We start from the raw sequence: 23,244 nt of genomic DNA, 5'->3' as shown, positions 1-23,244 counted from the left end.
CAAAGCCACATGTTCTTGTCCATATCTGAGTGGTATGCTTCACCCGCTACAGTATTATTTTTATGGATAACATGCTCTCTTCACCCTAGAACTGAATTTAGCTTCTACTCTACTCTGAATTACAAGTTCTACTTAGGCCTGTCTTTCAGGCTATGTTAGGAATCTCCTGACTGCTGGCTCCTGCGGCATGCTGGGCATGGTGGGTCACACCTCACTAAGCCAGCATCAGTAGGTCATTGTGGGCCTTCTTTTCCACTTGCTATGTTCTTTTCCTGTGTGACAGGTATCATATTCCTGATGCCAAACTCCAAGTCTTCTTTTTAAACAAAGGTTTATCATAGTCTTTATATGATCACATTTCAGGAGCCATACATTCCTGAAACTAAATTCTGTCAACAAAATTTCAATGGAACCATCAGACCTGATTAATCTAAATCACTTTGCAAACTCCATTTTTATTTGGATTAAAAAGCTTCAGATGAACAAAATGATGGTACATACATATTAGAAGACTGGTTACCGCTTTAAACCCTTTTGATACAGAGGTAAGGATAAACCAACCATGACTTAACCAGGTCTGAAAACGTTTAAGCTGAAAAGTCACCAACACCAAGTCTGAGATTTTACACAGGTACTGTTTTTGTTTCTCTCTTGAGGGGAAGGGTTTTGTGTGTGTGTTGTATGTGTGTGTGTGAGAGATGCAATTAATGGCTTCCAACCAATTGACTGAAAATACACACACTATTTTAATCTATATTCTTACTTTGCATATAAACCCAATTTTCTCCCATACATACTTGCACTTTAAAAATATTACAATGCTGTTTAGGCCAACATATTTTCCACAGCCATACAAACCAGAGGTTCTAAAAACCACAGTAAAATGTGTGGTTATTTTATTATTTTTTTAATCACTTGAATTAGAAAAAAATTTTTTTGGTTAGGTATGAAATTCTAGACTGCAGACCTCAAATCCTATCTCCTAAATTTTTACTGACATTCTCCACAGAAATACACAGAAAGACATGATTCTAAAATAAATACACAGTTAAAACAAAACAAAACAAACAAACTTGATTGGGCCCACAAGTAGCCTCAATGGCACTGCTCTGCATGACCTTAAAGGAGACCCAGGGTTGATTTGGTTAGTTCTTACAGTGACAGTGAAGCTGGTAAAGGGGTTGAAAAAGGAGTGCTCCCAGCTTCGAATGCCTTCCACTGGCTGAAATGAATGTTTCTCATAGGCTCCCAAAAGGAGTCTTATCCAGGCCCCAAATAAAATAAAGTAAAACAAACTTAAAAAATAAATAAATAACTTAACTAAAATTAATTCCAGGCTCTTTGGTGTAATTTTGTTAATGTCTAGGAATAAAAGAATCCGATTTTAATATACAGTCCATGATGGTGGTTGGATGGCTCAGATAAACAAAGAACTAGGACATGTTCATTATCTGATTTAGTTCAATGTCTTAATCTTTGTGGTGAAAACAGCAAAAACTCTAGTCACTGAGATGTATTCTAACAAGACAGCAACATAAATTTTTAAAAAAGTGTTTGAAATTACTTAGAAATACTTGATGAAGATTTAGATCCAGTGGTTGACTACGGCAGTTATGACGGCCTACTGTACTTAAGTATATATAGAGACAAAAGAGTTTCTCTGCTCTACAGTCATGATTTAATAAGAAGGGAATTTAGACATCGGGGTAATTAATGCCTACTAGAAAAAAAAATAGGAGTACTTCTGGGGTTATGATATGATAAAACCACTCTCAAAAACAAATACCCCCCTCCCCCCAAAATGATGTGATGTAGTCTATAGCAGCATGTGAAAGCTTTGTCCAGCTGCCTGGGCATTTTCCTGGATAGATGCTCTAAAGGTAAGCTGCCACCTGAAGAATGTTCACTATAAGGTTAGACAGGGAATGAAGTATTTCTAAACTAATGTGTATGGGATATGTGTGGCCTTTTCAGAAAGCATTTTCTTAAATAGTGATATTTTCCCCCCAGCTCTAAATGCACTTATTACCTCCAGAAATTCAAAAATTTAAGCTAATATTAAAAATATTTCTGAAACAGAAAAGTTGCAGCTCATAAGTTTTTGGCTGAAAACGTGTAGCAAGTCCTAAATGGTAGAAAGTTACAACCTTGAAACTTGGGGAGAAAAAATGCCACGCACAGGAATGAAAAATGGGGGGGAAAAAAAGATTGTGAATAACTGATTCTCATAATTTCACTTTCAGTGTAGGTATCAACTTTTACACACTGCTGTATTTTATTTTTAAAGCAAGGGTTATGTTTTAAAAATCACTTCCATCTACCATAATACTCCAGTGTGAATGTAAATGCTTTTTAACATATGAATTTGAAAACTTCACAAGCTCTAACAGAAGATGTGGAGACAAACTGAATTCTTTTTAAACAGCTGAAAATGTTCTATGCATTCACCTGTTAAGACTCAACAAGATTATGCATGTCTTTGTAAAGGTCAATTATTACCCAGACATTTAATGAAGCACAAGAAAATGTGCTTGCTGCACTGGGCTGGTCTAGGGCAGAGGTGTAAGCTTCAGAAGAATGCCCACTAAGTAGCTGCTGATTAGATTGAAGTCTCTACAAATCTGCTAAATCTCTAATAAATATTTCTTCTTAAAAAAGCATTTTAATTCACCTGTAAGCAATGGTTTCTGTTGGAAGTGCCTTAAAACACGCAGGCACGAGAACAGACATACTTTTTCTACAATGTAAACTAGGACTAACTTCACATTTCATTGTCATTTTAAACTAATTTGTAAACAGTTGTTTTTTCATGGTTTTTTTTTTTTGGTCTGTTTTTCTTTTATAAAAAAAACCCCCAATGGTATCAGATTCATGGCAACAAGTAAAAAGATAACTCCATGTCTACACATACAACCAAATATGAAACTGGCTTTCAAACAAAGGAAACATATGCAAAAAAATCTTTGTGTATTTGATAAAGTCAACTTAATATAACAAAAACAAATTGAAATATGCTTATTAAAAGTGTCCTTATATAAAAATGGTCTTGCAATGTACAATAAAATGCAATAAAAATTATTGTTTTGTTATCCCCCCAGTAACTAAAACAGCTATTGTTCCACAAAACTCTTTTATGTTTGTATCAAAGAAAGTAATTTATGCGATTAAACATTTTCTATGTTGTATGCTTGGCGAATGTTAAGGGTATCTCGAAGCATCAGATCACGAAGGCGCCAGAGGGCATCTGCCATGGTAGTGTGGGCCCCTTTACTTTTCAGCCAGTGTGAAGGAAGACGGCTTTCTTGTTCTTTTGATAGATGAACATCTCGTCTTCGGGCTGAGAAGTAAAACAGAGTGATCACCTAACCCCAGTTTTCATTTTCTTAAGGTTTACTACATTTATTAAAGTGGAGAACAAAGTTTGTGGAGTTTCACTGGAGAATATTTCCCAACCCATTTTCCATATCATTTTAATTGGCTGCAAACTCATTAAAACTCCTAATTGCACCACTTGGCAGCTATGTGACCAGGAGCAAGTTACAAGCCTGAGTCTCAGGTGCCTCATCTATAAAATGGGGGATATCACAATTCACATTTCTATAACAATTTGAAGTTGATAAAAACATTTTTTCCTCATTGTTCTGAAAAGTAGGATAATTAAACTAAGGTTTAAAGAGGTTAACTTAACCTGTCCAAGGTCACAAAGCCAGTAAATATTGGAGCTGGGAACTAAAGCCGGATCTCATAACTGAGTCCAATACTCTTTCTACTGCAATCCATTCACTGCCTGTCAAAACTTATACTTTAGAGTGTTGTGGCAAGGAAAACACTTTGTAACCTTTATGATTCCCATTAGTAATAATAATAAAAAAAAATCAATGTGTTTTAATGGAATTCTGTACTATTTAACAGAAAAGATAACGAAAAGTTATTTTTATTTAAAAAATAAAGAGCTTGAATACTAAATGAAGCTGATAATCTGATTTTCTGATTAAAGTTACCACTATTTCATCTTTTTTTGGCTTTTTGGAGGACAATTGGGGTTAAGTGACTTGCCCAAAGTCACACAGCTAGTAAGTGTGTCAAGTGTCTGAGGCCGAATTTGAACTCAGGTCCTCCTGATGCCAGGGCCGATGCTCTATTCACCGCGCCACCTAGCTGCCCCTAAAGTTATACTTTAGTATTTCAAATTAATGGTGATGTTCTATTCTAGGAGAGTGTCAGCTCCCCGAGGATAAGTCCTGTTTTCATTTTACCTTTGTCCATCCAATACCAACCAGAGTGCCTTGCACATAGAAGGAAACGACTAACTGCTCATTTGATTGGATTTGGGTTTAAAAAAAAAAAAGCTTTAAATGCAACATCTGAGAAATGGAGGAAAAGACCTACTCAACTTTCCCTTAAAAACTGGCAAGAAAGGAAGGATTAGCACATTTTCTTTGACTTAAGCTTCCTGAGTTCTCCCTATAGATTAGGTTAATGCTTATATATTATGGTCAGTGACTTCTGAAAATACATAAGCATTGTTGAATTGAAATATATTACTTTTAGAAGTTAATGTGATTATTTTTAATGACTTAAGTTTTAGCAAAATTCATTTTTATACCTGAGCAGATAAACTTAGAATTTACTGAAAATAGAGCAGTCATGTTCAAAACAAAATGCCACGTTAAAGTCTGGCTGAAATAGAATTTCATTGTGCTATGTAGTATCTACTTCACATCACGAAGTTCAAGGCCTGTGGCTAAAATGTTTTGGGATTTCTTTGTATTTTTAGCGGCTAAGAAGTGTTTAACCAAAAGTCATTGTATGAACAGACACCTCTAAGACTTCAACACCAAACTATAAACTAGTGACACACATGCCATATAAATTGCTTCGAAAGTGAAAAAGCCACGAAATGAAAATGCCCAATCCAAAAAAACAAATTCCCAATTCAAGCAAGTATTAGCTTTGCCCAGTGTAGATACTCTGCTCTTACCTGCAAGGGTCTGGTCCCACTTGCTAATACTGTTTGATTCGGCACTGAGCCCCTCGATGTATTTCAGGTAGGCCTCTGAGTGCAGAAGCCGTTGTGTCTTTGGTGGGGGAGAGACAAACATTGGTGTTGTCGGCTGCTGCATGACAGGTTGCCCTGCTGGATTCTGGCCGGGATATGGAGGGGGTGCTTGCTGGCCTGGGGGCCCAAGAATTCCCATCTGAAATGGATATGACCAAGGAATGAGCATGTTTGTCCTCACACAGAAGAAGCTTTAGCACACAGGGAACAAAGGCATGCATACACTCAGAGGGGTAGAACTCTGGACATCGGGGACACCAGACTAAGTGGTTTACCTGTTGTCCATAAGGACTCCCTCCCGGAGCTGGAGGTCCTACAATGGGGGACACTCCTTGGCCCATCACACCTATATTTTAAAATGTAATTAACACAGTTAGAGTTTCAGGGAACACAGGGACAGAAAAATCACTCTTTGATAAGAGATGACATCATTTTGCCACGAGTCACTGTGACTTTTTGTTTTTATGGCTGTGTCCATAATACACTCAGTATGGCTTCAGAGTATTGTTTATTGATGAGGGACACGAACGGGACCTGCCATTTCATTGGTACAGGGAACTCCTCATGAGGAAACTCCTCTCTGTGGATCTGGAATCGGGGTAAGCACTTTTTTCTTTGCAACTTAAGTCTTCTGGAGGGCAGGTAGGTGGTGCAGTGGAAAGGGCACTGGCCCTGGAGTCAGGATGACCCAAGTTCAAATTTGGCCTCACACACTTACTAGCTGTGTGACTGTGGGCAAGTCACTTAACCCTGTTTAAAAAAAAAAAAGTCTTCTAGAGTTGCCCAGAACACAGAGAAGTGAAGGGTCTTGTCCAGGGTCTCCTACCTAGTATGTGTCAGATGAAGGTTGGGCACAGGTCTTCCTGGTTTTGAAGGCTGCTATTTCAATGAATAAAAACAGTGACCTAACTTGAACTTAAATATTTGTGCTCTGAATCTTAATGAATACTTAAAATCTTTACAAATCTTCAGAGTTTTTTCCCCTAACGAGCTACGACCCAAGCGAACCTTTATGTTTACGGTGTCTGCCTTCTGTTTGACAGTATAGCCCTCAGATCTAGGATTTTAATATATGCAGTAAGTAATGGGTGACATTGGCATTAAACTCAAGAGTATATAAAATGCTAAAAGAGGAAGGAAATTATATACGGATGTGTAAGTGAAAATGTAAAAGTGCTACAAAATGCAAAGTCCTATCATCACAATTATTATTCAGCGGGGCATCCCAGTGCAATACACAAAAAATATACCAGAAGATGAAAAACACTGGCTTCATAATCATACTGGTATGTGATTAGAACTAGCACTGGCTGGCACCTCACAGATCCGCACTGTTGCTGGGTGGCAGACTACACAAAGTCCATTTTTAGTTGCTGTGACTTCATATTCAGAATTACTAAGGGCCTGGCGGAGGCAGACTTCTGGGCTACTCCTGTATTTGTAAACTCTCTCCATGACAGTAATCTGTTTTTCAGGTTCCTTTGGTGACCTTTCGCCAGCAGCTGTTGTCTCACAGGTATCCTTGAATACTCTTGTAAATCTCAGTCCAGTTTTTTAGCCTTGGTTCAATCCCAGCTTTTCTGATAAAACAAGGACTCAGTTCTTTAAAATGCCACAACTATACTCTGTGAAAGCTCGCTCTTGTGGCTGCTGCACCTCTGGTCTTGCTAACCTGCTGAATAGATGGTGTTGGGTGACATTTTCTTCCCTGGACATTCCTATTCTAATTCACCCTGTTCTACCCAGAGTGCAGATGTTTCTGTAGAGATCTAGGGAGCCCAATTTTCCTGTGATGTCACTGGCTAGATAGTTATTTTTCAGTAGTATTTGGGGCTCTTTTTTGTTGTTTTGAGGCAAGAGAGAAAATAACTATGCACTTCCTGACTTGAGGCCACTCCAGTACTTGTGATGCTTACATGAGTCTGTCACAAATGTTGGCACAGACCATGTGCATGCCTATTGGATGCTGGCATTGACTATCCCAAAGAAAGGCTTTGCAGGCTAATGCAAAACCAATTCATTTTCTGCCTTCTGTTTCCTTGTTTTCATGTTGCTGTTGCTAACATTCATGATGGCGGCCAGAAAGAACATGAGTTATCTCCATAGCACTTTTAATTTTGTGCTCATATGTCTGATATAAACTTACCCATCTAGCACATTAATAATCATACTATTATTCTCATGAAAAGTCTTATTACATATAGGAACTGATATTTTAAATCTATATAAACATATCGATTTTTTAAAAAATGCATAGGGGCATTGGGAAGGGGTAAACTTCGCGAATAAAGAAAACTTGACCACTTATCACAAAGTATCTGCTTGTCTAAGATGCTGGTGTTTTTGACAGTTTCTCTTAGGATGTAAATAACTGGATAATCTGGATAATTAACAGCAATTAGCTATTAAATCAATGAGGTAGCTACAAGGTATGATTAAAAAATAATGATATTAATTCTTCAAGCCACATGCAAAAATGGGCCACATAACTTCATACTGTTCTCATAGTTATACAGAACCAAACATCCATTCCTCTCTGGTAGCATTTCCCTAACTTTCACTATTCTAATGACTCCTTCAACAACTCCCAGTCCTTTAAGTACTTTCCAGCATCCTTTTTTTATTTTAAAGAAAAAAATTAATTTTTTTCCCCCTTATCAGTTCTTGGGGATTTTGGCTTCTCTATAGATTTCAAATTTTTAGTGTAAAAAAGCCCGGCTTCACATATCCCACAAATGTTTAATGTCATCTCTTCAGAACTGTTTGGAGCTCAGTAATTCTCCCTTAGACTCCCCTTGAAGATGTCTCATTTAACTTTCCTGAAGCTTCAGGGAATCTTAACCTAAAGTATGTGTGTGTATGATGAATTATAGGGCCTTACAGATAGTAGATATTTAATAAAATTTTGCTGTACTGAATGACCAGATTATTGAGTGAGTTTATAGCTTATAACTATAGACAGTGGACTAACTTCATAGAGTAATAAATTTGAGCTGGAAGGGGTCTCAGAAGCCCCCCTCCCATCTTATGGATGATAAAACTGAAGCCTGGCTGGTTAAGTGACTTGGCTATAGGTGGGATCTGAGAGCTGGCCCTCTGCTGAGAGGTGCCCAACTGCCTCTGGATTCATGTAAAAAATCATAATTCTTAGAAGATGAAACAACCAGATGGATAATTTTCCTGGGTCATAAAGCAATTTATGTACTTTTTCTGTCACTTAATACTTGCAAAACATGCTCTTTGATTCTCTAGGCATTCTTGTAGGAAAGGTCAAGCTGAATAAAACCATTTTACTATCATGTTGCTACTTAAAACGCTTATCAAGTGTAGTCAGCACACAAGCCAGGGTATTCAGTTTGCTGGAATCTGCTGAGCTAAATCCAGCTGGGACTCAAGACCCTTCTCTCCATCTCTCAGCTTACTTCATATTCTTTCAATCTGTTACAAAATGCTAATCGGAATTTTTGAGCTATCACTATTTTCTCCAATTTCCTTTGCCAACTGCTCCTTCACAATCCATGTAGAAGGAGCAGGAACCTAGGATGGGAACTGAGACTTTCTTCTGTAGTTACTGAGAGCAGCACCTGTGAGATAAGAGCTGCCAGCAGAAAGCACCAAGTCCTTTCACAGAAGAACTCTGGTCATTGTAGTCTTTCTTAGGCCACATCTGGTATTCAGTGACACAGGTCTTAGATGAGTTGTTCTGCCCTGCCCAGCCTCTACCAGGCCTTGGACCATGCTGCTCCTTTTAAAACAGATGCCTACAGGGACATGCTCAGTATCTGTAGCAACACAACACTAGTTTTCCTGATGGTTATCACTAGCATCTTCCTCAATGATGGATGAAGAAAAAGGGGCAGGTATTCCCTAAAATACCTGGCTGTAGGAGGAAGATGAAAAAATGAAGATGAGATAATGAGTGAATGAGGATGATTTCTTACCCGGTGGTGGGATGCCTGGGATGCCTGGCATACCTGGCGGAAGGTGGTGGGGTGGGGGCACCCCAGGGTGAAGTGGCTGCATGCTGCCCATGCTAACAATGCCATCAACTGGCCCCTGCAAAGGTGGCAGGACTGGCGGATAGCCACCTATCATGCCTTAAAGGACACAACAAATTTCAAACATGCATCAATAACATGCAACATGATCTAAATAATTAAAAAACAACCCCCCCCAAAAACCCACGTGCACTACTAATGAAAAGCACCTTTAGTACTGCATGATACAACAGCAATTAGTATCTTGCAATAATGAACAAAATAAAAAGTTATAAATATGAAATCCACCTTTCTGGATGAATTAGTACTTAGTATATTATTATTATTTGTTGCTATATGTTCATCCTGGGTGAAATACCCTGTATATTCTTAGTTAATTAAATATTAATAAAAATTAATATTACCAGCCATACCAAGATAATTACTACTGCAAGCTGTTCATACATTGCAATCAGTTCTGCCAACTGCAATCCAGATTAAACGGTATAATACTGACTTCAATCAACTCTGCACACGCCTGCATGGTGCTAACATGCATAAAAATGAGGGCCCAGCTACATGGTTATGAAGTACCCTGTATCATGAAGCACGGTTCTTTGTGGCATATATCAAGGGTCTGTCCTGTACCAGGACAAGGTAAGGATCAACTCTCACACCAGAAACTTACACTTGTCTAACTCATAAGACCTAATAGTAATGAATTGTTTCTCCTCAGACTTTGAAGCGTGACAAATGAAATAAAACAAAAACCCAAACTGAAGGCCCAGGTAGCTAACTGCCCAATGATAAAAGCACTGGGAGAGGTGTCTGGTGAGTGAGGACTCAGATGAATGGGGGGAAGTGATTCTTAAGTGCCACTTCCAAGTTTATACATGAACTCATCATTTCAGCATTAAAAGGGAGCATTTTAAATAAGGGAAAGGGCCTCTGGGCATAGAGAATTCCGTTCCTTTATTCACAATACTCATCTTTGTGTAGAGTACTTTCTGTAGGCTAGGGAAGAAGGTTAGTGAACAAACTATGAAGATATTTGGCAAGCAGTAAGGACGAAGAGAAGAAAATGTCCTCAAAATGGCAAGGGCTTACTTATAGGAAAGTCTTTAAGGAGACATTAAAAAAAAATTCAACATTTTTTTCAGGTTTCCCAATTTCTCTTTTCTAGAATTATTAACACAATGATAATAATGGCCTCCAGAGCATTCCCCGCACAATACCCTTGATTCCCCCAAATAAAGTCACTTTCACACCACAGACTCTTCTGCAAAAGTAAGGATCAAGGGAGCCTGTAGCTAAGAATACTACTGCCAAGCCTGATTCTTACAAAACAGTGCTATAGGTTTCTAAGTGCTTGTGGAAAGAATGAGTGGGAAATTCAAGCTTTTTAGTTTGACCAACTCAGACAAATTCTTAGGAAATGAATGATAAATTTAAAGGGTCTTTCTTTTATAGCTATTAAATAACTCAAAATACTTATTACCAAGGACCATGGTCATTCAGGGATTACAGAATTTACCTTGGCCAACTTTATGGGTTGGCCAAGGAAATCTTGAATTATCTGAGATCAACTTAAATCAATGTAAACAAATTCATTTAAATGGCATCATTTCTGAATTTTATGTAAAGAACTTGAGTCTGAGTTGTCTAATTTCAAAAAATGCAAAGGCAGAGAAATAAAAGATTACTTAGGAGCAAGAAGAATCGCTTTCTAGGGGGCAACACAACCTTACCACACTACCAGATACTGCTTCTTGGACTAAGAAGATATGAATGTAAAGAGTGATGGAAGGCTTTGCTTTCAATTACAAAAGCCCATCTGAATGCAAACTTCATGGGCTGTCACTAAAGAACTGTTTATAACTTAACTGACCTATGCACGTGAAACTTCTTCATTAAACTGTACTTTGGCATTTACTATCCCAGTCACATTTGTTCAAATGAGCTTTGGTGTTTGTAAGCAAAGCTAGTCCTAGGCAACAACAAATCCAAGATGGCATCAGGCTGTTACTGCCATTTGTAAGACCATGAAAAAGCATCCTTTTAACGGCATGAGGCACTGGCAAATGACACCTTATTTTCTCAGTGGATTAAAGATTGGTTGTTAGAAATCCCATCTGATCTGTTCCCTCCACACTCCTGGGGCCAGTGAGCTCAGAAAGCACACTCTTGCTAATGGAACCAGGGTGTTTTCTAGCGAGGGTATATGTTTTTTTGTCCAGTGTATGGCTATTCTCCCAGTCTATAAAAGTCTATACGATTAAGGTACCTTTGGACTTGATGTTGTTATTCCCCAACAGGGAGCTAAAATGCTGCAGCTGCTGTTCATTTAAAAAAAAAAATCCATATTTAAAAAAAAGTTGTTTTTATTTATTTTGTGAATGTGTCCTTAGGCATTTTAGCCAAGGGCGCAATGCTAAAATTTTAATGCATAAAATAAAGGTAATTTTGACATTGATGAGGGAATGATTTCTAGAAACCTCAGAACCTTATTAACCAAAATGGGCCATGGAATAGAGCAAGCAACTATGCAACTTGTTAGCTTTACATCAGCTATGATAAATGCAATCAATTCAAATGCCATGATTCAAATGTGCTTTGGTGAGTGCAATTACTGACTTAAAGCGACAGTGTTTGAGAATTTTGCCATCACAAAGATGAGAGCACCAATGGAAAAATGTTACCCTGTACTTATCATTCCATTTAAAAAAATCAAAACAACAACCACAAAAAAAGAAGCTAAGACTATATTGAACACCACTGCCTTAGAGTCACCACAAAAGGGGTAAAAAACTGCTTGCTTGACAGTGGAAACATGGAATAGCTGAAAAGGTACCTCGTCTTCTATCAGAAAGTCCACTTCTAGGGAAGGTGTTACAGACCTCTGAAGTTAGAACATGCCAAACAGTAATAAATTAAGAAACAGCCAAATGCTATGGCTCTAAGAACCAGAGACAACACACACAAGCAACCACATTCACAATTAAAAAAAAATGTGACTGGGATACTAACAGAAAATGCAGTTTAATGCAATAAAATAGGAAAGCATTACAGAGTGGGCGTGATGAACTGAATACGGAATATAGATACATATTCAATTTAGCAGTCATGCACATAATTGATCAGGAAAGGATTTAGAATCAAAGTCAAAAATCCTTTAAATGATCAGTATTTTAAGGATGGCTGCAGTAAAACAAGGCCAACTGAATACTGGCATGAAACAGGGAATGAACCACACTACTTTGAGTTTAATTTGGCAGATTTTTCTGAAAGGTTTTTTAGGACAGTGCTCAAGGTCTAGTTACCTTTTTGGTTACAGCAAGAATAATCTGGGGTGGAGAATATTACTAGACCACCCCCACAGCCAAGGCGGAATTGTTCCCTATGAATAAAATCCAGTGTCGGGCCCAGTTCCGATGTTTATGGGGAGGGTATTTTCTGGGTGGGAGAGGGCAATAGAGGAAGACATGGATGATCTCAAACTTTGAAAGTAGACTGGTCATGAGAAAAGGCTGGAGGAGCCTAAGGCTCATTTGGAACTGGAGGGAAAAAAAAAAGTGATCCATTATGAAGGAATTTCTTAAAGTGTAAAAAAAATGGTCTTAGCTCCTGCTTTTACCTGCAACAGGCGTCAACTGCTGATTGAGCATCGCCATTGGTGTTGGTGGCGGCACCACCCCCATGAGGGCCCCCGCGGGGGGGCCCGCCCGGGGAGAAGCACTCGGCTGCGGTTGCTGCGCTGCGCGCTCTCTCTCCTGCTGCTCGGCAACTTTAGCTGCCCGCTCTGCAAAGGCATTTTAGATTTTCAATTCTGCTTTTAACCCAGGAGTTCACAACACCATCCATTGCATTCAACAGGACTAGCAAAACACAGCGACAGTTTCATCTAATGGACAGGCATAGAGCAGAGGCCCATTCTCAACCCGGGAGATGGCTGATGTCGTTGGGTGGGTAACCTAGTGGGCATTCCCAGCTTTCCTAGCCCGTCGGGAGAACTTGTCTGTAAAGATTTCAAGAATGTTAAGACTGCAACACACATTCAGAAAGCACAGGTTTTAAACATGTCACCAGCATAACCAATGTAGTTAATTAATGTTGATGAGGCACCCTGACGATGAAAGCGCTAATTGTCATTACTCTATTATTAATGGCATCACGGATTGTTTAGAATTTCAACAAGAAGCAATTCCATGGCCCATTATAATTTTTGGCACAATCAATACTTGAGTTTGCATGATTCCTTGTACCCAGTCTTACAGAGACCTGGGCTCATTGGTGTCCTGGGAGATAGCAGCTGAAGAAAATTAACTCTGTAAGGGAAGCTCATTGCCTGTTTCACAAACTTTCAGGTAAAGCTGATGACTAAGTCACATACTCTGATGAAGCAAAGAGAGTTGTGTTAATAACTAAACTCCAGGAGAAAGAAATGATTCCTTGTATACTTGTCTGCAGTGGTGAGATTTTTACCAAAAATAATCAAGTTTCTTGAGGCTAAACTGTTCAACAGAAAGATTACCTCACGCAGTTGCTCCTTAAATGAGCAGATTCTAGAAATCAATGCTGTATGTCACCTAACACAGAGGAATAGCAACACCCTTGTTCAAGTTCTCTGAGGTCAGACATTGTCTACAAGGTGACTACATTCTTTCAAGCTAATTCTTCTGCATCTCAGTTACTGATCCTAAGAGCTGTTTTTTCCACACAGGCCCACCTGCAACTGACAGGCTAGATACAAAATACTAACTCACCATTGATGGCTATGACTGGCTAGAGACCACTTCATGCTTTCAATTTACCAAACTCCATTGATTCTGGATTTATAATGCTTCATAATATAGGTGAGATGTTCTCATTTTTCACATGGGTAAATTGAAGCCCAGAGACATTTCACAACTTCCAAGGATGCAAAACCAACAGCACCAAGGGGAAGAGACCATGAAATCCTGAATTCTAATATCAAATTCCAATCTCCAGACACTGACCCTCCAACATGGAAACTGAAAAGAATGATACTTGAACTAGGGCAGCAGAAAATTTATCTCCATGTCACATATGCTTAAGAAAAATAATGAAGTGAAAACTCTAACACTTCTTTAGTTTTAAGAGGGTCAAAGCTATAAAAGCCAAAGTCTCTTTGCCAACACTAGAGTAGCTACTTATTAATGTTCTAGTTTAAGGGGCTAGTGGTTTTCCAAAGATTTTCAGTGGTTTTCTGAAAGGTCTTCTAAATTATAAATTTTAAGAGAAGGGACATCTAAAATCTAGTTATGGTTGAAGCAGTTTGAATACTGAATACTAACAAACTAGATCTAATTCAGACACTTTTCACCATATAATCCATAAAGTAAATGGGAGAAGAAAATGCTGGTAAAAGAAAAGATAGAAATTCAGGCTTAGATATAGATTAAGCTTTGAGCTGAATACACCAGCAGGCTCTTCTTAGGTGGAAATCAATCAATGCTCCTAACATACTGGTTGGGTTGCTGAACCCAAATGGAAGATCACTTATATTTGACTTTAACATGTTAAAAACCCAAGAAAGTGTGGATTTTCTGACTGAAAGAGCACCTGAAGATAATACCATTAAATTCTGAGTAATTTCAGACTCCCTTTAAATTCTGGATCCTGAGATCCTCTTTCTTGTCCTCTTTCTACCTAACCAGTCACTGTTATCTTTACCTTCACAACCTTGCTTTTTTTCTCTCCCACTCATATCCTGAATGGTTTTGCTTCTCTTCTCATATGACAAGCCTTACAAGTGCCCATTTTCTACTGTTGTCCAACCCCTGCTAGTACATTATGGCCTTAAATTCACCAAGTCCTGTAGGTTTCCAGATTCCTATGTTATAATCTATTTGTAAGCCCAGACTAGAAAGTATAATATTACTTTTTTGGTATTCTTATGGAGTCTTCCACAAGAAGTCCACAGGGTGGATTTTTGACTAAGGCAACTGAATAAAAAGGCAGCTTTAAACATTGCCATCTTCTTTATCTCTCCTGAAAAACAAACAAATAAACAAAACACTGCCTTGACCCAGCTTAGCCAGCTTGCCTTGTACCTACAGAAGGGAAATTTGCTCTAATTCCATATAATGAACTAATACACAAAATTCTTGGTGGCAAAAATGCAGCCATGGGCCAAAGTCTGTCTAACCAGCTGGCTTGACTTTCTACTACATCTCTCTTACACATCCCATGAGTATTTGCTTCTCAGTTGAGGCACTGGATCCTTGAAAGCTGACTCACTCCCCCCCAAAAAAAGCAATTTCCAAGTGGAATAAAAGAAAAATAAAAAGTGAATCTCATTATAGAAACACTAGTAACCTTAACAAGAAAACTCTTAAATATTCAGGATATATGCTAAAACCTGCCCAAGAGACCACCATGGCATGGCATCTGCCTAAAAGGCTGATCAATACTCCTAGTCTAGAGTCAAACAGAGGTACCTAGATACTGTAATATATTTTGTAGTTTTTTTTTTTTTAAAAGCAATCGGGGGTAAGTAACTTGCTCAAGGTTACACGGCCAGGTGTTTCTGGGTGGGTGCTAAGTGTCTGAGCCCAGAGTTGATCCCCAGGTCATCCCGACACTAGAGCCGGTGCTCTTACTCGCTGTGCTACCTGGCCGCCCCATATTTTGTAGTTTTTAAAAAAAGACATCAATCAGGTGGTCTCTTTAAGCAGGTTTCACTATATTTATATTAGAGGCTATATCTGACATTCTTTGGGACACACAGCTATTGAATCCTCCCCCATTTTCCCTATTGGGGGCAGTTGTTTCAGGGTACAAAGAAAGGAGGAAAACTTGCCTTTTTAGAAAGGCTTTCTGTACCCTGACAACTTTGGTTTAGGCGAATGGGAGGATAAATCAATAGATTTGGATTAAGTAAAATGGCTGTGTCACCATCAGAGTGGACCATGTTGGATGCTACCATGCTGAATGTGCACTTAGCACTTGAGACATTCCTCAAATAGAAACATTTCATATTTCTGAGTAACACACAATGACCAAAGGGTACAAATATGGGTAAGTGGTTTTAGACAAGGTGTGACAGGATGAAAAGTTGGACTGAAGTCTATTTACCTTCATACTCTGCTTTCTTGGTGGTCTCTAAGTTTCTCCATTCTGTCCCTACAAGCCTGCTGAGCTCTCCAAAGGAGTAGTCTGGATGCTGAGCTTTGATCACGGCTCTCATCTCACTGCTGAAGAGGATGTAGCCACTCATGTTGATCTTCCTCTTGGAGCCTTCCTTCTTAGAGCCGCCCTTGGCAGACTTAGGAGTGGACTGCAAGACAGAAAACCCTCAACTGTCTACAGTGCAGATGGAGTTTGTTAACTGGACTCCAGAAAAACATGGTTTAATAGTTACTGTTGTGGATTGGTGTTAGAGAGATGTCAGGTTTCAAGCTGACCATTTTCTTAGAGGGAGGGAAAAGGGCCCAAGCATAAAAGTATTTGGTACTTGTTGTAGTATGTAAGAAATAAATTAATATTCCACTGGACTCAAGCATTGTAACTTGTAATAGTGACCTCATAATTAGGGCTTGAGAAAATTCTGAATGGAAAAACATCATCAATAATCATCTCAAAACACGGCAAGATGAGCTTTCCAAACAAGAGCAGGCTAATGAAGCAGAGAATAGTAAGTTGGTGGCCAATCCTGTGGAAAGCCAGAGAGTAACAACAAAACGTCACGCCTTATTGTTCTTAAAAAACAAGGCAGGACAGATGTTCCTATGACTTAAAAAAACTAGTGTTTTATTTTAAAAAAATCATCTTCATTGAAGGTTTAAAGCAATAGATAAACTGAATTTTTTTTTTTTAAAGCAATTGGGGTTAAGTAACTTGCTCAAGGTTACACAGCCAGGTGTTTCTGGGTGGATGCTAAGTGTCTGAGCCCGGATTCGATCCCCAGGTCATCCCGACACTGGGGCTGGTGCTCTTACTTGCTGTGCTACTTGGCCACCCCTAAACTGAATTTTTTAGTTCATCTTTGTAGAAAGTCCCATCCCAGAGGACTAGAGATGAAATCCTATAAAAAGTTTCTTCTTCCACTAAGCAATTTTCTTTTCCTTGCCCTGCACCCATTATCCCCCTTCACCCAAGGAAGAACTTTCTTCCACAATTAAAAACAAAGCAACCCTATTCCTTCTGCTTAGTGTGTGGCCAGAAACATGTTTTTACCTGTGGGGGAGTGTAGGGCATGATGTCCAGATCACTGGCCAGTGGAGTCTGAAGCTGTGGCAAAGAGGGGGCTTCAATGACTTCACCTTCCTCTTCTCCCATTTCCTCAATATCATCATCCCCACCTTCCAACTCAGCAAATTTTGCTTCTAGCAACTGAATCTTCTTCTCCAATAATGGCGAGGGCTCCTTCTGTGGAACTATGGGTTTTCTGAGACAGACAGAAATAGCAGAAAAAATAACAGAGAAAACAGAGCACTATTAATAGGCTACTACCTGATTTCTTGCTTTTTACTTCTAGACTCTAGGGAAAAGGTGATATTCTTAAGTCACAAGGCTGAACTGGAGAGGAAATCTTATTCCAGATACTAGCTTAGATAGTATTTACAAAGCTACATTGTTACGTATCATATAAAGTATTTGTTTTTAAAGCATTCTGTTAGGTACCTCAAAGTTTTGGGGTGGGGCAAATACAACCTTACTCCCATAATAACAATGATATGGATAGATTATTTATTGCCTACCTCAATCTATTCTCATCCTTTTCAAATTTTTGTGTTGGGTCATCCTTCCTACAGCAATTGAGCCCAAAGTTGGGTCTTGATTGTGCAAAACAATGAGAATAGTCTTCAGAATCTATATGAAACTTTTACAATTCTTTTTTTTTAACAATTTCTTAATCATTCAAATTATTACACCTCATAGCAAATGGTGACAAAAGATGCTAATGTAATCTTAAGATACATTAAGAGATGTGTGATGATCAGGATTGGGGGAATGACCGTTCTCTTTGTATTCTAGTCTGGGTTGACCATATTTGGAATATTATGTTCTGAGAGTCACATTTTAGGGAAGGGCATTAATAAATTGGAGAGTGTCCAAAGAAAAACCAATGAGATGGTGAAGAGGCCACAGATTGTGCCATATGAGGACTGGATGAAAGAACTCTGAGGATGTTTAGTCTGGGAAAGAACAGACTAAGGTGGCCATGCTGGTTGTCTTTGGAAACATGAGGGGCTGTCCTGTGGAAGAAGGATTAGAGTGGGTTGCAGAGAGAATTCCTTTTGGGAGTAATGGTGCATGCTGGACTCTGGAGATGGCCTCTAATGTCCCCTCTAACTTATAGCATGACTGTGAACTCAGCTGAAACAGGCTGCTTAAATACAGAAAATAACTTCCTTTCTTTAATGTACTTTATTTTTCTCTTTTAAGTGTATGTATACTTATTTATAAAATCAAGAGCCACTCAAAAATAATTTTTACTACACAATTTTGATGTTAATCTACTGGTAAAAGCCAAAGAAAAGGTTTTTCCCTTTAAAATTTCTTATATTTTACCTGAAATAGTAGATTTCATCATCTACCACTTTAGCAGAGAGTGAAAACCTCTTCAGCCCTTTGAATTTCTTCATTTGTTTGTCACTCTCATTATAGCGGCTCTCACAAAGAAGAACGTCATTTTCTGGTATTTCAGTTGGCCTGCAGGACAGGAAATCCTTGAACGACAACACAGCACACTTTCCTGAAAAAATAAGTAGGTTAAATCAAGCACATCCTGTAGTCATGTGGAACACTGCTATCTAAAAAACCCAAGTACTGCTATGCAAATAGGACTAATTCTGGACATGTAGCACTGATAGGGCAACCATTTCTATAAAGCACCTTTAGGATGGGGCAGCTTTTATCACCATGTTGGAACAAGTGAAAACTGAGACTAAGAAAGGGTAAGAATGTCGCTGAGGGAGGGCCCACACCTCGATGTGTCTACCAACTTGGGGCTCCTTTGTTATCACAATCAGGGAGGAGAGGAAATTGAGCTGTGCAAGCAGGAGAGACAGTGACCACTGCCAATCATTTTTCAGGAAGGCACTCTCTCATTCTGAGGCTTCCTGGTGATAATGGATAAAAGCAGGGCGACTTAAAACTTCTGGGACGGTACTACTGTTAGAACATGCATATGCATACCTTTTCCATAGGCAGTTCCAAGGGAATAGTTAAAGGTTCAAAAGGTCAAGGAAATAGCTGTTAATAACCTTGTGACATGGAGTCATCATATCACAAACCCTTTGACACTCTATGTACTTAAGGCTTTAAACAGCTTACGGCCCAGCCTAACATTCAGGGACATGGAAATACCAGACCTTTTGGAACCCCTTCCTCTAGACAAGATCTCTGTGTGCCAATGTGGCTGAGGGCAAGGGGAGCTCAGGGGGCTTTGTGATTACTGGGGGTGTGTCCTGTATATCTGAGTTTATGTTCCCTGTGTTCCATACTTCCCTTGGGAAGTTTTGTGTGCTGGGCTATGCTGCCTCAGGCAGAGAGTGGGACAAAGAGTCAAGGCAATGATGAAGGTGTCACAAGATCAGCAGGAGGGGGGTCCTGACACTGCCCAGAGCACACCCTGATTCTTTTCAGTGCACCCATATCAGTTTGGAGTCCCAGTATCCTGCCTCCAGACAGATATAATATATATCTGGCAGAGACAAACAGCAGGTTAATGTCTCATTTTGTGAAAAATTTTTAAAAATGATAATTCATACTAAGGACAAAGGTATAAACAGGTGAGAAACTTGTCTAGCAGCTACTCAGAGTGCCTTAGGACTTCATATTCCAGCACTTCCACTCCAAAGAGAGGTCTTTGAATTTTATCAGAAATTAGTTATCTAAGGGGTAGAAATGGAAGAAGTTCTACCCTCCTACTGGGGGCTGTATTTTAAGATGAGAGGTCCCCCCTTTGCAAATCTCTCCAGTACTGGGGACAAATGTGCCAAGCCTAGCTGTTCCAGACAATTCCTGCACATATAGAGAACTGAAAGAAGACCTAAAAGACCAATGGAAAAAAAGATTTCTATTTGGTAAAATAAAGCATTTCATCTCAGGAAAGACTGGCACTGGAACATTGTCCCTCTGGGAAATTTGGGATCACAGAAACAAAATTTATATTATTTATATTCAATAATGATTACATTTAAAAGAAGTTAGACTGAATTTCCTATAAAGTTAAAATTCCTAAAAGTTTCTTCCTACAGAAAAAGTTATTTTTGAAAATGGTAGCTATAATAAGAAGAAATGAGTTTCAGAAGCAAGATAAAGAAAAGTTTTGACTGGCACACAGGAGGTGCTTAATAAATGCTTAATTCTCTCCCCCTTTTCACCAACTTCTGCTATAGCAGATTTCCTTTAAAGTGGGGAAAAAATGACATGTTTAATAGAAAAAAGTAATGACATCTATATGTAAAATCTACTAGTAAAAAACCCCTTTGTCTGAATGATAGCTCCTTTTTTTTTTTACTTTAAAGTTAAACACAGTCAAATTTAAAACATAAGACAACCCCAAAATCCATTCTGTTGGATTTAAAAAGAGGGATGTAAACTGTGAAAGGAAACCCAGATTATCAATAAAAATATGCTCAGCGCCAGAACCTATTAAACTAGTTACAGTAATGTTGGAATGAATGTGAAGAAATTGAGAGGGGCACAGTCATGTGAACAGGCAAGAAAAATATCCTAGGGTGAAGACCCAATAAGAAGACGATAACGTCTGGAACCCATGACACTGACTGGCTGTCTCTGACTTTTTGATAGAGACAACCAAAGCTCTGGCTCACCAAGACCTCAAAGTGTGAATATTTACCCAAGATACATGTCATAGGACAGGTTTCTTCCAAATTGCTCAGAAACACTTCTTTTTTGTAGAACATTTTTGTTGGCTCATGTTCTGTTTCTTCGGGATGAATGAAGATGGGGCCAAAGAAATAGGCAGCACCGTCCCGGACCCATAGTTTTTCAATTCTACAAAGAAGAAAAGTTTCCAATAAAGTAGGAATCAGATTGTATTTGGGAAGGGCTAATCTATTAAATAAATTTTTAAAAATCAATGATCATTTCTATGCAGGTGATTCTAACATCTGACCCATTCCTAAGTTCTTGCATTTCCAACTGCCTATTGGGCATCTCAAACTGTGTCTCCAGGGTTTTGTGACACTGTTCTCTCCTCCTATCTGTCTAACTGCTTCTTCTCAGTTCCCTCTGCTGAATCTTCCTCCAGGTCAGATCCATTACCATGGTGCCCCCTAAAGCTCTGTTTCATCCTCCTATACCGTCTCACCTGGTGGCCTCATCAGATTTGATGGATTCAATTATCATTTCTAGGTAGATGATTCTTGGATTTATTTAGCTAGCCCTAACCTCTTTTCAGACTTTCAATCATATCACAGTCTACTGGACATCTCAAATTGGATGTTCCACAGACATTTTAAATTCAGCATGTCCAAAACAGTACTCATTATCCTCTTCTCAAAACCCTTTCTTCTTCTTAACCTTCCTTACTGTTGTCAAGGGAACCACCATTTGTCCAGTCACCCAGGCTCACAACCTTGGTATCATGCCTGATTTCTTACTCACACTCAAGTCTGCACAATTAACAACCTCTTTGTCAAATCTTGTCATTTATATTTTCACAAAATTTCTTGCATATATTACCTTCTCTTCACTCATGAAGCCACCACCCTCACTGAGGCTTTCATGACTTCAAGCCTGGAGTATTGCAATGTCCTTCTGGTTAGTCTCCTTACCTCAACTCTCTCCCTATTCCAGTCTATCCTCCACTCGGCTGCCATAAGTCTGATTATATCACCACTACACAATAAACTCCAGGAGCTCCCCGTTAGCTCTAGGATCAAATATAAAATTTTCTGTTTGCATTTTAAAGCCCTTCACCACCTGACCCTTTCCTGACTTTCCAGTGTTCTGACACTTTATTGCCTTCCATGAATCCTATGGCACTGGCCTCTTTGCCATCCAATCAATCAACTAATAAACATTTATTAAGTGTCTACTAGAGACAGATAGGTGGCTCAATGGAAAGAGTACTGGGCCTGGAGTAGGGAAGAACTGAGCTCAAATCCAGCCTCAGACACTTATTAGCTGTGTGACCCTGGGCAAGTCACTTAACCTTTGTTTGCCTTAATCTACTGGAGAAGAAATGGCAAACCCCTCCAGTAGCTTTGCCAAGAAGACCCCATAGTAAGTCTGGTCCATGGGGTCATGAAGAGTTGGATATGAGTGAATGAACAAAGTGCCTGCTACATGCCAGGTACTATGCTATAAGTATAAGCTATGGTATAAGTGCTATATCTACAAAGCAAGCTATCTATAGCCTAAATAAGAAATAATGGACAGAGAGAAGGCACTAGAATTAGAGGGGAAGAGGGAAGCTTCCTGTAGAAGGTGGGCTTTCAGTTGGTATCCAAAGGAAGCTGGGGAGGTCAGTAGTCAGTACAGAGGAAGGAAAGTGTTCTAGGCATGGGGAACAGCCAAAGAGAAAGCTCAGAGCTGAGAGACAGAAGTCTTGTTCACAGAAAAACCAGGAGGCCAGTGTCACTGGCTTGAAGTGTGCATGCTGGGGAGCAAGGTGCTAAGAAGACTGGAAAGGTGGCAGCAGGCTAGGTCATAAAGGGTTCTGAATACCAAAGAGCACTTTGTATTTTCTTCTGGATGCAACAGGGAGCCACTGGAGCTTATCCTGTGGAGGTGGTAGGGGGCTGATGTGACTAGACCTGGCTTTAGGAAAATAACTTTGGTGGGTGAAAGTTGGTTGGACTGGGGAGAGACATGAGGCAGGCAGACCCACTAGAAGGTTACTGCAATAATTCAGGCATCAGGTGATGAGGGCCCTTTGAGCAACGTATTCCATTTCCCAACTCCTTGTCTTTTTGCCTGTTGTTGCCTATTTCTGAAATACTCTCCCTCCTCACCTCTGCCTCCTGGCTTCCTTCCAAGTTTCAGCTCAAATGCTCCCTTATGCAAAAAGCCTTTCTTGGTTCTCTCTACCACTAGTGTCTTCCCTCTGGGATTACCTCCCATTTACACTATATATATCTTCTATGTAAATGGCCATTTGCATATGTCCCTGTAAGGGTTATGGGATTTAAAGATCTCCCATGCCCCATGGACGTGCTGACATAGCAGAGCAAGAGAAAGTGAAAAGCCGAGCTAACGGTCCTGCGG

General features: G+C 39.3%; 1 protein-coding gene across 50 annotated transcripts in view; it reads right to left on the bottom strand.

Annotated features, from left to right (window-relative positions):
* Window positions 1-435: 435 nt before the first annotated feature.
* Window positions 436-23,244, bottom strand: part of PBRM1 (polybromo 1) — a 120,547-nt gene continuing 97,738 nt past the window's right edge. For 25 of the 50 annotated variants that reach the window (XM_069095501.1, XM_069095502.1, XM_069095514.1 and 22 more), the window contains 9 exons: window positions 20,870-21,027; window positions 18,574-18,757; window positions 17,236-17,446; window positions 16,135-16,336; window positions 12,671-12,835; window positions 9,001-9,156; window positions 5,335-5,405; window positions 4,982-5,198; window positions 436-3,337 (listed from right to left, as the gene is read on the bottom strand). In XM_069095501.1, coding sequence (XP_068951602.1) covers window positions 3,165-3,337; window positions 4,982-5,198; window positions 5,335-5,405; window positions 9,001-9,156; window positions 12,671-12,835; window positions 16,135-16,336; window positions 17,236-17,446; window positions 18,574-18,757; window positions 20,870-21,027 — 1,537 coding nt within the window. In that variant the 3' untranslated portion in view covers window positions 436-3,164. The remainder of the gene's footprint in view (window positions 3,338-4,981; window positions 5,199-5,334; window positions 5,406-9,000; window positions 9,157-12,670; window positions 12,836-16,134; window positions 16,337-17,235; window positions 17,447-18,573; window positions 18,758-20,869; window positions 21,028-23,244) is intronic. The other 25 variants (XM_069095528.1, XM_069095538.1, XM_069095539.1 and 22 more) reach the window with 3 other exon arrangements.

This window comes from Petaurus breviceps, unplaced genomic scaffold (genome assembly GCF_028583685.1).
Source record: "Petaurus breviceps papuanus isolate PSGF00001 unplaced genomic scaffold, PetGlider_PUasm1.0 227, whole genome shotgun sequence".
Taxonomy (NCBI): Eukaryota; Metazoa; Chordata; class Mammalia; order Diprotodontia; family Petauridae; genus Petaurus; species Petaurus breviceps.
This window is presented reverse-complemented; position numbering and strand designations above follow the sequence as displayed.